This window comes from Dasypus novemcinctus, chromosome 1 (assembly GCF_030445035.2).
Source record: "Dasypus novemcinctus isolate mDasNov1 chromosome 1, mDasNov1.1.hap2, whole genome shotgun sequence".
Taxonomy (NCBI): Eukaryota; Metazoa; Chordata; class Mammalia; order Cingulata; family Dasypodidae; genus Dasypus; species Dasypus novemcinctus.
In genome coordinates this window covers 183,852,223-183,867,321 of record NC_080673.1, presented here as the reverse complement: position 1 = coordinate 183,867,321, position 15,099 = coordinate 183,852,223, and the positions used below count along the sequence as shown (strand labels likewise).

The following is a 15,099-nucleotide window of genomic DNA, read 5'->3' as shown; positions in this document are numbered from 1 at the left end:
AAGCAAGTATAACAACACTTCTGTTTACAACATGGTTTATTGGATATTTAAGCCCAATGTTGAGGTCTACTGATCAGGAAAAAAAGATTCCTTTCAGAATATTACTACTTATGGACAATGCACCTGGTTACCAAAGAGCTAACGCAACATCCATTCTGTAGCCCATGGATCAAAGGAGTCATGTTGACTATCAAGTCTTATTATTGAAGAAATACATTTCATAAGGCTGCCACTGCTACTGATTCCTCTGGTGGATCTGGGCAAAGTAAATTGTAAACCTTCTGGAAAGGATTCATCATTCTAGATGCCATTAAGAACATTTGTGATTCATGGGAAGTGGTCAAAATATTAACAGTTTAAAAAAAGATAATTCCAACCCTTGTGCATATCTTTGAGGAGTTCAAGACTTCAGCGGAGGAAAAAACTACAGTTCTCTTACTATTTCTCTATAGAAATAGTAAGATAACTAGAATTAGAAGTGGAGCCTGGAGATGTGACTGAGTTCTTCAATCTCATGATAAAATGTGAATGGATGAGGAATTGCTTCTTATGGATGAGCAAAGAAAGGGCTTTCTTCAGATGGAATCTACTACCGGTGAAGATGCTGTGAACATTGTCGAAATAACAACAAAGGATTTAGAATAGTATTATATCAACTTAGTTGATAAAGCAGTGGCAGGGTTTGAGAGGATAGACTATCATTCTGAAAGACATTCTATTGTGGATAAAATGCTTTCAAACATGATTGCATACTACAGAGAAATGTCCTTTGAAAGGAAGAGTCAAGTAATGCGGCAGATTTCATTGTTGTCTTATTTTAAGAAACTGCTACAACCACCCCAACCTTCAGCAACCACCACCCGGATCAGTCAGCCACCAACAAGGCAAGACCCTCCACCAGCAAAAAGATTATGACTCACTGCAAGTTCAGATGATGGTTAACATTTTTTTAGCAATATGGTTATTTTTAAATTAAGGTATATACATTATTTTTAGACAAAAAGCTACAGCACACTTAACAGACTACAGTACAGTATAAACATAACTTTTACATGGCATGGAAAACCAAGAAATTCATGTGATTTACTTTATTGCAGTGGCCTGGACCGAACCCACAATATCTCTGAAGTTTGCCTGTATTCAATTCCTTTACCCTTTAAGCAGTTTAGAATTTCTGTCACTTGCCCTCCAGTGCATCCTAGCACATGCAGCCAGTCAGTGATTTCAACCGAGGCATGAAGGCTGCAGAGCTCAGGCTCACAACCACCATACTAAATCCTTACAGGACGGAAACTAAATGCCCTATTAAAAGCTACAAAGCCAATGTTTAGGACATTGAACTTGTATTTTTAGAACCATAAGAATGCATCAGCGCAGGCTTACTAGAATTCATCAGATTCTCCTCAGTCAATGTAAATTTTTTATTATAAAGTCACGGAACGTGAATTCACTTAAAACTGTAAAACTCCTTCATGAATACTAACACGTTTTGAAATCGCAGGAAAGATAACTGCTTATAGTCACCAAAACAACAAAAACAAAACACCTAGCAATTCAAGATTAAGGAACCCAATGTTAAAACATTAATGATAATTTCCTATGTAATTTTGTTGTTAAAAAAAAACACCAATTAGTTTTATGGCATAGTTTAATTTCAGAGCAATCCACAGTGACATAAAATAAATTATTAAGGGACCAGCACTGTCTGGGTAAATGTAGGACTGAGTTGCTATTTAAGAGTGAAAGTTTTGTCGTCATTGTTTTGGGTTTTGGTTCTGCTGTTGGTGTTTGGGCACATTGTTCACTAGCCTCAGAAATCTGAAGGTGTTAAAGTCAAGTAGCTTATGTGGTGCCAGGTATAGATCATCAATGGACAGAAACAGGATGCTGGTTTCACCTTTACAGCTGTGAAAAGACCACACAATTCCTGTGTCCTCATTTGCATCCACCAGGTGCTCAGGTGCAGAGGTTCTCCCATAACAGAACACACAGCAGTAGCACCATCATAATCCCGGTTCCCTTCAAGCCCCCCAAAAAGCTAAAATTTGGGGGCATAACAGTGTAGAACAGTTGTAAAGTTAAGGAAAGTTCTAAGACAGATACTCTTAGAAATGTGTTTTTTTCTTTTTTGGTACCTGGATTAAAAGAAATTTAACTTACAGTATTCCTGGAAGTAATGTTATAAAAATACCAACTGCCCCCAAATTAACATATAAATTTAACAAAATTGTAATAAAAAATAGCAATAGGAGTTTTTTTTCAGTGGGATCAGAGGAGGATTTGATAAAATGTTTCTAATAATTTTTCTAGAATAACAAATTTTAAAAATCTGCCAAAGAAAGGTTAAGGGCCAAAGACTAGAACCAAGTGCTATTAAAAGCACTACACAGCAAAAGTCATTGCAATCATGTGGTACAGCCACAGGACTACACAGGAAGCTCAAGGGAACAGAACAAAATTCCTGAAACAGATCCATGTGTAGATAAGAATTTGACCCTCTAAAATCAGTGGCGGGAGTGGGGGGATGTATTATTCAATAAATGGTGCTGGCTATCATCAAGGAGAGAAAAAAATAGTCAAAAGGAAGGTGATATCAATCGAATCCTATCCCCCACAAAGACAGGTTCAAGTCTTAACACTAGTGCTTGGGGTGTGAACTCATTTGTAAATGGGATCCTTTAAGACATGAGAGCCAGACTGAATCAGGGTTCTATATATCCAATATAACTGGAGGTTTTATCAGCAGAGGAAATCAGATGCAGGGAAGGAGACAGATGGAGAAAAAGATGACCAAGGCCGAGACTGAGTTATGGATTGCTAACTAGCCATCACCAGAATGCTACAGACTTCAGGGAAAGCACGACCCGGTCGATACCTTGATTTTGGATTTCTAGGCTCCAAAACTGTAAGACAATAAACTCCTGTTGGTTAAGCCAACTAGCGTGTGATACTTTGTTATAGCAGCCCTGGCAAACTAAGACAGAGGGTTGATGAGTTTTGATGGTAAAATAGCTTTTGAAAGTCTGAAGCAGCAGAACCTAAATGTCGGAATAGTGACATTTACCTACCTACCCAAATAATGAGCGAAAATGCTAGAGCCACAATCCCTGAATTCTCAGATTTTCCAGGATTCCCAACAAGAGAGTGGAATGCAATCAACATGTGCACCCTTTTCCACCCTGTTGGACTTGACCGAGTTTCTTTCATCAGATTCCTGAAACCTCTTTGTAATCAGTGTCACTCTACCACCCCCAATGCCTGCCCAGAAATGCAAAGGATGCTGAGAAATCAAAAAGCTCTTCTCTGTCCATTTTGAAGCTCCCTATCCTCCCAATGTTTGAGGCATTGATAGTGGCAATCTGAGCACAATCAAAGATTAGGCATAACTCTTACCTGTTTCCTCTTTTCAGGGGGAAGTGATGGATCACCATCCTACAAAGAAGCAAATATTACATTTTACTGTCTCAAAAAAGAGATTTTCTTAGAGTCAAGGAAATGAACCAAACTATGAACCTAATTTTAGGCCTCCCCCACCTTCTGCCACCATGCAACCAGTAATCTGCTGAGCCAAGCACAAATACTTTAAAAATTTATAAACTAAACCAGAGTTATTTGGGAAAACCTCTAGGGAACCAGTTCTAATTAGGACCAAACCTCTATATGTTCTAAAATTATGTGAACTGGAACAAAACTGGATTTATCAAAATTATTTCTGAGCAGAGCCTAAACTGAAATAGTTAGATCCAAAAGAATAGTGATGGACAGACAAAGAGACACACAAACACACATAGGCAACCAATGCTCCCAGTTGAGTCAGGATTTTCCTGGTTTTAGCACTAAATGTCCTGTGCCCTGAATTTCCTTGGCCATGAGCAAAGTGGGACTATTATTCACCCTGACACACACATTGACACGCATGCACAAACATATACACACACACACACACACATGCTTGAATTTTCTTTGTGGGCAGGAGAATTGGGGGGCAAGAGTGGGCCAACTTAGGTTTTGCCACAAAATGAAAGAAAATTAACCAAGAGTTTCCAGTCCTAGTAGACATTTTGTCTTAAAAGCATTTAATTCCTCTTGCTTTCCTGCTATGTGAGCACACAAATATCTCAGGTGAATGAGTAAAGGCTCACTAAATGAGTAATCTTTCATCTGATGCTGTTCATATAAAAGGTAACATTTTAAAATGAAGAATCTAATACTGTTCCCAGAGAGTTCAAATGATCTCAGCACAGAAGGTTAAATATTGGCACTCCTGCCAGGACTTAAAAAAAAGATTGCATCAATGAGAAAAAAGAGAAGCAAGGGTGCAAAATAGAACTATACAGTTGGTAGTCTTCATTTCAGTATAACGTGCATCCTTAAAAATCTTATATGAAAACCTAGAGAAAAATCTAAATGCCCAATGCTATGGGAAAGGTTTAAAAAATTATGGAAATAGCCATACCATGGATTACTACACAGCTGTGTAAAAGAATGAATTAGATCTGCATGTCTGTCCTGGAAAGATATTCAACTTAAAGCACTGAGTGAAAAGAGCTTCTATAACGCTGCCCAAGAGAACTCTGCAAACATGGAAATGTCACATGTGTCTGTTGTTCAGGATAGTGGCCACCAACCACCTATGGCTAGCAGCCCATGAAATGTGACAAGTAAGACTGAGGAACTGAATACTGCATTAATTTTACTTCATTTTAATTAATTTTAAATTGAATCTAAGTAGCTACATGTGGCTAATGGCTACCATAATAATACGAATCCTTTTAAAACATACTCTCTATATAAATAAACCAAAAAATAAGTAGCCATGTACAAGCACATGGAACCGTGTGTATGTTCATATATGCAGAGAAAGCAGTGAGAAGCCAGCGGGACTGGGTTACGGAAGAAATGGGGGTCGTGACTTTCACAACTTAATTTTTCTACTTCTGAGCTATACGAACCGTAATCTTTTTTTTTTTTTTTTTGAGAGACAGCATTTTAAAATACCCTCTTTACATCTGAATGAGGGAAAAAGAAAAATCACTGTTAAGTAATACATACGATCAGCTCTCGGTATTTCTTCTTTAGGGACTGGTGGCGCTCTCGGAGCTGATTGGCCATGAGTTTGTACTGGTCTCTTTCCTGCTGGCACGTGTCTAGCTCCTTGGAAAGGATCAGCAGTGCTTCCTTTTTACTCTCCAGCTTCCTTTTACACACAAGGTACTGCAAAGCAAATTCAAGTGACTGGTCAAAAACGTTAACAGGCTTCCACTGGATTCATTCTTTGTAGACTTTTGTAGAGATTACATACCCAGAGACATTTGTCAGTGAGTGACATAATGTACATAAAGGCTGCTACAGTGTTTGGCACACACCACCCACATGACAAAGTCAAAACCTGGGGCATTCATGCATTTTGACAAACTGGGACAGGTTAAATAATTTAATACAAGTAAATAAGCAGAATATTAGAATATATACCTATACACACACTCATACATATATACATACATATATTCATAAATAATATATAGCCAGACCTCATTTCATTTAAAAAAGATTTATATATCCAGATAAAATGTGCAAAATTTTACAAAATAATATATATAAAACAGGTTTTTGTAAAAATATCACTGTTATTGGTTGCATGTGTTGTTGTTTATTTTCTTCTTTGTGCTTTTTGTGTTTTCCAAATTTTCTAGAATAAACCCATATGCTTTTATAATCAGGAACAAAATTTTAAAATAGCATTAACATAATTTAATGGAACTATAAATAACTAAACTAGATTGCACCTACCCATGTAACTCATTCTCTCACTTGAGAATTTGTTCACCAACTCTGCCATGATATATACAACTTCTGTTAATCCAGTTGCAGCTCCTGTATCTCACCTTCCGACAAATTTTATAAGGTATTTTAGCCACACTTTCAACCCTCCACAAATAACCAGATGCATCTGGCTGGAACTTGGGCCTCAGAGTTTTGGGATTCCTTCATCCTTCCTCTTCCCGACTCCCCATCCCTAAACCACCCTCACCTGATGATCACTCACCACCCAAACCAGCATAAGCCTGGTTGGGGACTCTCGACTTTACTCTTACTGGATATATCACATGGTGTGATGTTATTCACATATGTGAAACGTGGCACTAAATACCTTTTGAATTTGCCCCGTAAAAGACCAAATTCAGAGCATTCATGAAAACAATTTATAGTTTCATTATACACCGTGACAAGAGTACTTTGTCATTACAAACGCTCACACAAAGCAGAGAGAGAATCAGCACTCCCAATACCATTATGGACAAAAAAACATTACTCATATATAGTGCTTGCTCAGAACTGACTTTGTTAAGTTCAATTTCAAATAAATGAAAGGGGGGAAAAAAGGAGTTTTGTACATTCTCACATTTTTTTTCTAAAAAAGTAATTGCCTAGCTTCAAAAACAAAGGGGAAAGAAAAGCCATCTGAGACAGATTTGCGTTCTAAGAGAGGACACTTCCACCTTGGGTGAATTTTATTCCTGGCAGTAATGAGGTTGGAATCCTGCCTTAAAACGTCCTGGATTTTGAGACGCTGACATCGTCTTCACGGAGGCAAGAGGGTTCTGTCGCCACAGTGATTTCTCAAGAGTAAAATCCCCAATGAGTAAATATCAGAGAAGAGCGGCTCAAAAACCTAAGCTGCAATGTCCTAAGGGAGGTATTGAGATTTCACAGGGAAAAATACCATTTACGCACAATTTAATGGCTCTGCCGTTGCTCTTTGCGTTCTTTTCCGTAATCAGCTGCCTCGGCTGCCAGTGCCGTTAGTATCAGGGGCACAAAGACCGGCAACCTTTGTCCGCTTAATTTATCAGACTCAAACCTGCAGGCCCAAAGATACTCGGTATCTTCTGACTTGGGAAAGGAAAAGCCCAATTGTGTGGAGTTATTGTAAACTGAAATAGGCAAGATTAGATGTAACACCTCGTCTACGGGAGGGGAACAGGTAAAGGCCACCACTAACCAGGCCCTGACAAAGGGGCAAGACGACGTTTCCTGACCATGAATGCAACCTGTTAGGACCCAGGAAAGGAGCCGTTTCCCTCCCCAGACAGGGGCCCAGTGGAAACTGTGGAGGGCAGGTCCAGCCTCCCTTTCCTCCATGTCTAAGGTGCTTAGACCCGGTGACCTTTGCAGGAGCAGAATCTCTGCAGTTTGCTTCCCCTGAAGGACGCCCGGAGAACAGGACATTGTTCAGCTCCATCAAAGGGTAAGAGCAAATGCATTGTGTGGAAAATGAAGTCACACCAAGGAAAGGGTGGCCTTTAGAAGGTCACAGCTGGATTGCGCTTTCTTCTGCCTACTCCAGTCTAGAGCAGTGATTTTCAAAAATTTTATTCTTTTTTTTTTTTTTGTCAGTGGAACGCTCTTTCTTTTGAGCAAGACTTAGTCCAAAGCCTCATTTATAAAATGGCTCACAGTAGAGCTACTCTGATTGAAGGTAGGGCGGGAAAGTCACGTTAGACCTTCCCGGGAGCCCCATCCCAGCCTGGCAGCATGGTCTTTGAAGCAACGACATGGAACCCCAAGCAAACCAGTGATGAGCTGGCCCACGCACAATGCTGTCGCACGAAAGGAATGCTGTGCCACACAGGGGCACCCCTGTGGAGGGATGCCCCAAATGCAAGGAGTGCGCCCCACAAGGAGAGCCATCTCACATGCAAAAAGCGCAGCCCACCCAGGAATGGCACCGCACACAGAGAGCTGACACAGCAAGATGACACAATAAAAAGAGACGCAGTTTCCCAGTGCCACCTGATAATGCAAGCGGATGCAGAAGAACACACAGTGAATGGACACAGAGAGAGAAATAAATAAAATAAATCTTTTTAAAAAATGGTGATAGTGTAGCTTTTTTAAATGCCCCATATCTTCTATGGCTCCAACTGGAAATAAAAAACTGGAAGGAAAAAAAAAAAGTCCTGAAGAGCCTCCTTAGCAGTGCTGAACAACCAGCAAAGCTTAATCAACTGAAATGCTGGGGGCTGCAGCCTTCGAAGAGACCAAAAAGAGAATGGAACTTTGCTTGGGGCATTTAGGCTCCCAAAGGCAAATACATTAGCGTAGGTGATGGAGGAGGGAGGCAGTAGAAAGCCAGTAATCAGTCCGAAAGTCTCCATCCAGACATAGGGCTAGCAATGGGCTAACCATGAATGGTTATGATTTTGGGAAAGCCACAAAACATGAGGCACAAAACTAATACTCCCTGGGCCTCAGTTTCCTCCCCAGGAAAATGAGGAGGGTTCCCAGAAAAGCATGCTAGCTGAGAAAATGAGAAGATGAATCTGGGACCTGGCAGAAAACCACGGCCATGAGACATGTGACCATGGAATTCCACCTGGAAATCCTCTGAGAAAGACACACACACCCCCAGAAAGCTGCTGGAAGAACCTGTCACAATTTTTCTTGACCATCTGGGATTAAGGAAAGGCCCCAGATAGTTTCAAGGGGCTTTATCACTGAGTCCCCATACCCCAGGAAATTGCTGGGAGGGGTAATCAATCAAAACAGCAAACTGGGACCCCTTCCCCAAACATTAGCAAGTGGGAGGAATAATTAATGGTTTAAAAAGCAAACGCAGAATTTAAATCAGCCCTTTATCCTCCCTCTGCCGGGCCAACCCGCAAGTACACTTGGGACCCATAATCTGTTATTTGCTCCCATTCCTACTCTCTTCCTGATTTCCTTAATAAACTACTGGCCTAACTACACCAGCATGTTCTCAAATGTTTTTATGCAAGAGCTAAGAACCTAGAGGAAATCCAGCAACACATACGAGTGAGCCAGCCAGGAGAAGCAGGTAATCTTCCTCAATCCCTGTGAAGACTGGTGAAGGGTCCAACTATGGATTACAGCGAGTTTAATGCCTTCTTCCGGTGATTCATTTTAAATGGGTTCCCCTATGGGTCCCCACAGACATAATCCCGAGCCAAGAGTGGGGGATGAGGCATGGGACCCCTCTGAGTCTGCCCTGCGTACCCAGGCTTGTTGTACCTGACGCTGGTCAGGAGTTGGGGTGGGGGGAGGCACAGTGCGGGATATAGAGGGTCCTGGGCGGAGCTTCGGGCACAGCAGAGCTACATTTTTTCAGCCTGGATGTGGCATGCCTATGCCGAGCTTGGCTTTTTTAGCAGCTAGCCCCAGGTCCCAGCGCTGGCTGCCCCTGCCTTCTCCCACCACCCTTCCCCCTAGCGGCAGTGATGGCAGAAAGCTTCAGAGGCTTGCACATGCCACCCCCACCCCCAGAAGTCCATACCTGGGCCCACCTTCCTACCGACCACACTGGGCTCCCTGCTCTGAGACAGGGTGGGAAAGTGGCAGCAGGCGGGGGCTGACGTGGGTGCCATCGGGCAGCCCGTGTTCCCTTTTCCAGGGGGTCACGGACCAGGACTTGCATTCGTAATTCACCTCAACTTCACATTTAATCTTCCTCCTACTGAATTTCTCATCTGAGTTTGTAAAACACTTTAGAATGTTTCGGAAACTGAAAACGCATTTGCTAGTCAAGTTTTGGTCCCACCCACAGAGGGAGGTTATTGCTTCAGGGTCCTGAGGCCTGCGAGCTGGAACAATTGATCTCCGATCTCTTGATGGGCCCTTAATGTCTGGTTTAGCTGGGAAACTCCTAGGTGCGGCAGTAAAGTAAGGCTGCTTCTTAAGACCTCTGTAAGAATGGGGGCAAGGGGGAAAGCCAGCCCTTTTCCCAAGAAAACTCGCCTGTTCTGGGGGTTTCAGTTGGGTTACCACTGCTCCCAACATCTCCCACGAATTCAGCCTGGTGCTTGGGTCTGAATTTCGGGTTCAGGCTTCTCCCAAGACCTAGTTCAGCCCTGGAAACGCCCAGCGGCAAGGGCTCTGTGATTCTGGGGATGGCGGGAATCAGAGCAGTAACTCCAAATGTCCCCAAGACTTGAGTGCCTCAAGCACTTTGGTTCGGAGAGCAGAACTCCAAAGGTCTCCCGAGACTTGAGTGCCTTGAGCACTGTGGTTTAAAGGGTACAGTTTTCATTGGACTTGGGATGTCATGTCAGCGGACTAATGAAATTGTTTTAGTTGCGTGGTTAAAATTGTGTTGGTTGCTTGGCTAATATTGTTTTAGTTGCTTGGTTCATAAAAGTGTTTCTTTTCTCTTAGGATAATGGGCACGGCCTCTAGGATACCAGCAGACTCACCACTGGAGTGGACTCTGCCCACCAAAGGGCTGAAGGAGGAGAAACTGATCATCATCTGCAAACTGCAGTAGAGCCTTGAAAATGGGCAAAAATGGCCTGTTCACAGCACTCTAAATTATGACCCTATTTTGCAGTCAGACCTCCTGTGTAAAAGGGAAAGGAAGCAGTCAGAGAATCCATCTGTCTAACACTTTAAGGCGCTATATCAGGACACGCGTTTAAATGGTTTTGCAGGTTGTGTTATGCTCGGGAGGTGAAAGCACCCCCACTTCAGATGCCCGTTGCTACTTCAGTGGGAGTCTCTAGGAGCAGAGCACCTTCCCACCCTACCAAGGGACCCAAGAAAGGCCACTACCCAACAAAGGAAGCAGCGAATAAAGGCGCGGAAGCAATTAGAATCTATGTTCCTTTCTCCCTGGCAGATTTAGCTCAATATAAAAAACAGCAATTTTCTCCTTTAGAAGCAGCTTTTTCTGTCTTCAACAACTGTGATGAGGCCATCAAGGAGTAGAAAGTAAGGAGAGACAGGAAAAAGGCTCTCCTTGCCGCAGTCGCCATAGGTGGCGGCCTGCCACCTCAGGGTCACCCCAGCTCAGGTTCCAAAGCATCAAGATCCTGCTTCAACTGTGGAGAGCTTGGCCACTGGAAGGAAGACTGCCCCAAACCACTGCAACCTCATAGGGAGCCCCCTGGTTCCTGCCCCCGATGCGGGAAAACGGACCACTGGTCTTAGAATTGCACCAAATCCCAAAGGGAGGGCACAGCACAGCCCAGGGCCCTTATGGCAACAGCCACCAGGAAGGACTGAGAGGGCTCAGGGCAAAAAGTGGCCCTTGGATGACTCCATAGTTCCAACAAGAGAAGCCCCAGGTGACCTTTGACGTGGCAGGTAAAGAGATTGGTTTGTTTGTTTGTTTTCAAGATTTATTTATTTATTTCTCTCCCCTTCCCCCCCACCCCGGTTGTCTGTTCTCTGTGTCTATTTGCTGCGTCTTCTTTGTCCACTTCTGTTGTTGTCAGCAGCATGGGAATCTGTGTTTCTTTTTGTTGCATCATCTTGTGTCAGCTCTCCGTGTGTGCGGCACCATTCCTGGGCAGGCTGCACTTTCGCGCTGGGCGGCTCTCCTTACGGGGCACACTCCTTGCGCATGGGGCTCCCCTACATGGGGGGACACCCCTGCGTGGCATGGCACTACTTGCATGCATCAGCACTGCACGTGGGCCAGCTCCACACAGGTCAAGGAGGCCTGGGGTTTGAACCACAGACCTCCCATGTGGTAGACTGACGACCTAACCACTGGGCCAAGTCCACTGCCAGATTGGTTTTTAAATGATACAGGAGCCACCTATTCAGTTCTGACCTGTCACTCCAAACCTCCCTCCCCCCAAAATCTGTTGGTAGTGGGTATTGACAGTAAATCTAAAACTACATCCTTTAATGAGCCTCTCCTCTGCCAAATAGGAGACCTAATCATAAGCCATCAATTTTTAATTGTCCCTGAATGCCCCACCTCCTTACTGAGATAGGATTTACTTCGTACTCTGGGGTCATGCATCCAACCGGTAAGGATGAATAAAACCTCTAAGGTGCCTATAGTCCAGCCTCAAGCAAGAATGTGGAACTCTGTAAGGCTATGCTTCTGGATAAGGAATTCAGTGTCTATTCCCCAGGAAATCAACAGTACTAAATACTGATTATTGGGGAAACCGGGATATCGGGAAGGGTTCCTCCAGTTTCCACTGCTTATAATACCAACCAGCCCTACCATCATATAAAGCAGTATGCCCTCAAGGAGGAAGATGTCAAAGGTCTCTGGTCCATGGTTTAAAAGTTCTATCTTGGCCAGTAGCTTATTTCTCCCAACCTCTGGATAACAAAGCACAAGAATGGCCACCTTGCCTGAGAGCAAAGTGGACAACAGCCCTTTTAGATGAGCAAGCCACCAAATTAACTTGGGGGCAACCTCTCACAGTCTTCACCCCACACCAGGTAAAAGACGTGCTTAACCCAGGTCTCCCTCCTAGCCCTTATTCCAGAACCTGTCCCACTCATGCCATGGGAGGACTTGCAGACCTACATGCCATCCTGCCAGGGCTAAGCATCTTTCCACCAGAAGGGAAACAGCAAATGAGGTGGCTAGGATCCACTTCAGCTTAGCCCTTTCAAGACGGTCTATGGCCAACCTTTCCTCAACCAGGACCTGGAAACCAGGTTCCATCAAAACCTGGCAGGAGATCAGGCCTCACTCTCAATTACAGCCGAAACAAAAAGGACTTTATTCTGTGGTTCTGATCACTCTCACAGCTGTGAAAGTGAAAGGGATTGTCAGCTGGGTGCACTTACCCGGCGTGAAGCCAGCTGCCAAGAAGTGCCAGCTCACCATCAGCACCTGATGGGACGTACAGTGCCAGTCATTGGACAGCCTGAAATACCTCAAGAGACAAAGCTACGTAGTATCTGTGCCAAAGCCAGCTGTTGCTAGGGGGAGGGCAAGCCAGACACCCCTTAAGAAATCTTATGCTTTCAATTCCTGTAGTTTCTTCCTGTACAATAACTAAAAGGGCAATGCCTCTTCTTATCCCCCTTAGCTGTTTTAGGCATAACCACCACCACGGAAGCCTGGGATTGGCAATTTACACCAAACCCCATTATCTATTACAATCTCTCCCGAGAGTTAACCAACAGCATAGAATAAATTAGCCATGCCTTAGAAGCTCTAAGATGCAACGGACTTTCTGGCAGCTTTGGTGCTGCAAAATTGCAGGGCACTTAACATGCTAATGACAGCACAGGGAGGAACATGTCTGTTCCTTAAAGAGGAATGCTGTCTTTATGTAAATCACTCTGAAATAGTCCTAAACAGCATTCAAAACCTGCAAAATAAAACCGACCAACTTCAGAAGGGTGCAACCTTTAGAGGTACCTGGCCTTTCCTACACTTGTGATCCTTTTAGTGGGACCATATATCTTCAAGATTCTAAGGCAATTTATTTCTTCCAGAATCAATACCTTGTTAGCCACACAGGGGTTTCATCCAGCTCCACCCACAGTGCCAGTTTCATCTTCCCCTAACTGTGATAGAGTAGCAAGAGGGTTTTACACCTTGTCAGGTAAGGCCTACTGCCCCTAACCAGCAGGAAGTAATTACTTCGTCCTTCAGCATCCCCTTAAGAATAAGGGTATAAACCTTCTGAGGGGGGAGTTGAAGCAAACTAGTTTAGGGAATGGGGATATGAATCTGGAACCTGGCAGAAAACCATGGCCATGAAATATATGGCCATGGAATCCCACCTGGAAATCTTCGGAGAGAAAGGACATCCCCCCACCAGAAAGCTGCTAGAAAAACCTGTGAGAAGTTTCCTTGATCATCTGGTATCAAGGAAAAGCCCCAGATAGTCTCAAGGGATGTTATCATTGGGTTCCCCGGGGGAATTGATGGGTGGCATAATCAATCAAAACAACAAACAACTGGGATCCCTCCCCCAATCATTAGCAAGTATGAGGAATAATTAATGGTTTAAAAAGCAAGTACAGAGACTAAATCAACCCTTTTCCTCTTTCTGCCTGGACCACAAGCATACCTAGGACCCATAATCATTTATTTTCACCCATTTCTAGTCTCTCATTTCCTTAATAAACTACTGGCCTAACTAAACCAGCATGTTCTCAGATGTTTTTACGTAACATAGCCAAGAACCTAGAGGAAATCCAGCAACACCAGGGTGCCCTTCAACTTGAAGAATTCATGAGTTTAACACCCCCATCTGATGTCATTGGGGGGAGGGTGTGGAGAGTGCAGGGGAAAACACTGGGGGTGAGAGACACCAGTCCACTTCAAGCACCCAGAACTGGCTCCCCTGCCTTGTCTAGGACTGAGCCAGCTCAATGACTTCCAGATCATCCATGCTGCAGCAGTTCTAGAGCCTAGTTGGAAAGGATGTAGGGCTGAAGCTGTGTTTGCAACAGCAATTTCTAACAGATGGCAGAAAGGGTAAATGTTTATGTGATAGACAGTAGTGCCTTCCTCCAGTATTTCTAGTTCTACTTTCCTTCCAGGCACAGGGTGGGACTGTTCTTCCCCACTGCTTTGGAGTAAGGCAGCGCCATGTCACTTGCTTTATCCAACAAAATAAGAGGGGACATGGGACGCTTCCATGGTGGAAGCACCTAAGAGTCAAAGGTATGAATCCTAGGTTTTCTCTTCTGCTGCTGCAACAATTGTGGAAGCATGTGTTACTATGGAGGTGCCATAAGAAAGGAGGACAGAGCCAGCACAGAGGATAACTGCCCTGGGGAGTCATGTGGCTCTACAGAAAATGTGTGTGATCTGGAAATAAACATTTTTGATGTTCAGCTACTTAGATTTAAAGGCTGTTTGTTACTGAAGCATAACTTAGCCCATATAAACTGTGAGGGTGGAGTCTGGTAGAGATTATACTTGCCACTGGTCTGTGCGTTTGCCAAGTCTCCGCAATGATGAAGAGGATTAATATTATTGTTGCTATTATTATTATTCACACACAGAAAAAACACAAGTTTTGTGATAAATGCTTTAAATGTACAATTTCACTTTCAATGCTCCTAACAACTTAATGCGGTAACTGTGCTATTATCATGTACTTTGTATTATGAAGACATGAGGCTTAATTGAAAGAGTTTAGGATTGGCAGAGGCAGAATGTGAATCCAGACTTTTGTGGAGCCAAGCCTGGGGAACCCCAATTCCTGACAACCTAAACATACTGTGAAAAAGATTCACGGAGCTAGCTCCTACAGCTGCTGAGTGTTCCTAGCACACACAAAGGGAGTTTTGAATTTGGCTACTCTTCCGGACCGAGAACAAAAGGGTCAAAACCTTTATTCCTTCACCCACCTCCCTCTAAAACTA

At 43.5% G+C, this 15,099-nt stretch overlaps 1 protein-coding gene across 2 annotated transcripts in view; it reads right to left on the bottom strand.

Annotated features, from left to right (window-relative positions):
• Positions 1-15,099, bottom strand: part of CCDC149 (coiled-coil domain containing 149) — a 135,576-nt gene that overhangs the window by 75,959 nt on the left and 44,518 nt on the right. For both annotated transcript variants that reach the window (XM_058300274.1, XM_058300280.1), the window contains exons 2-3: positions 5,053-5,214; positions 3,394-3,432 (exon numbers count right to left, since the gene is read on the bottom strand). In XM_058300274.1, the coding sequence (XP_058156257.1) occupies positions 3,394-3,432; positions 5,053-5,214 (201 nt within the window). The remainder of the gene's footprint in view (positions 1-3,393; positions 3,433-5,052; positions 5,215-15,099) is intronic.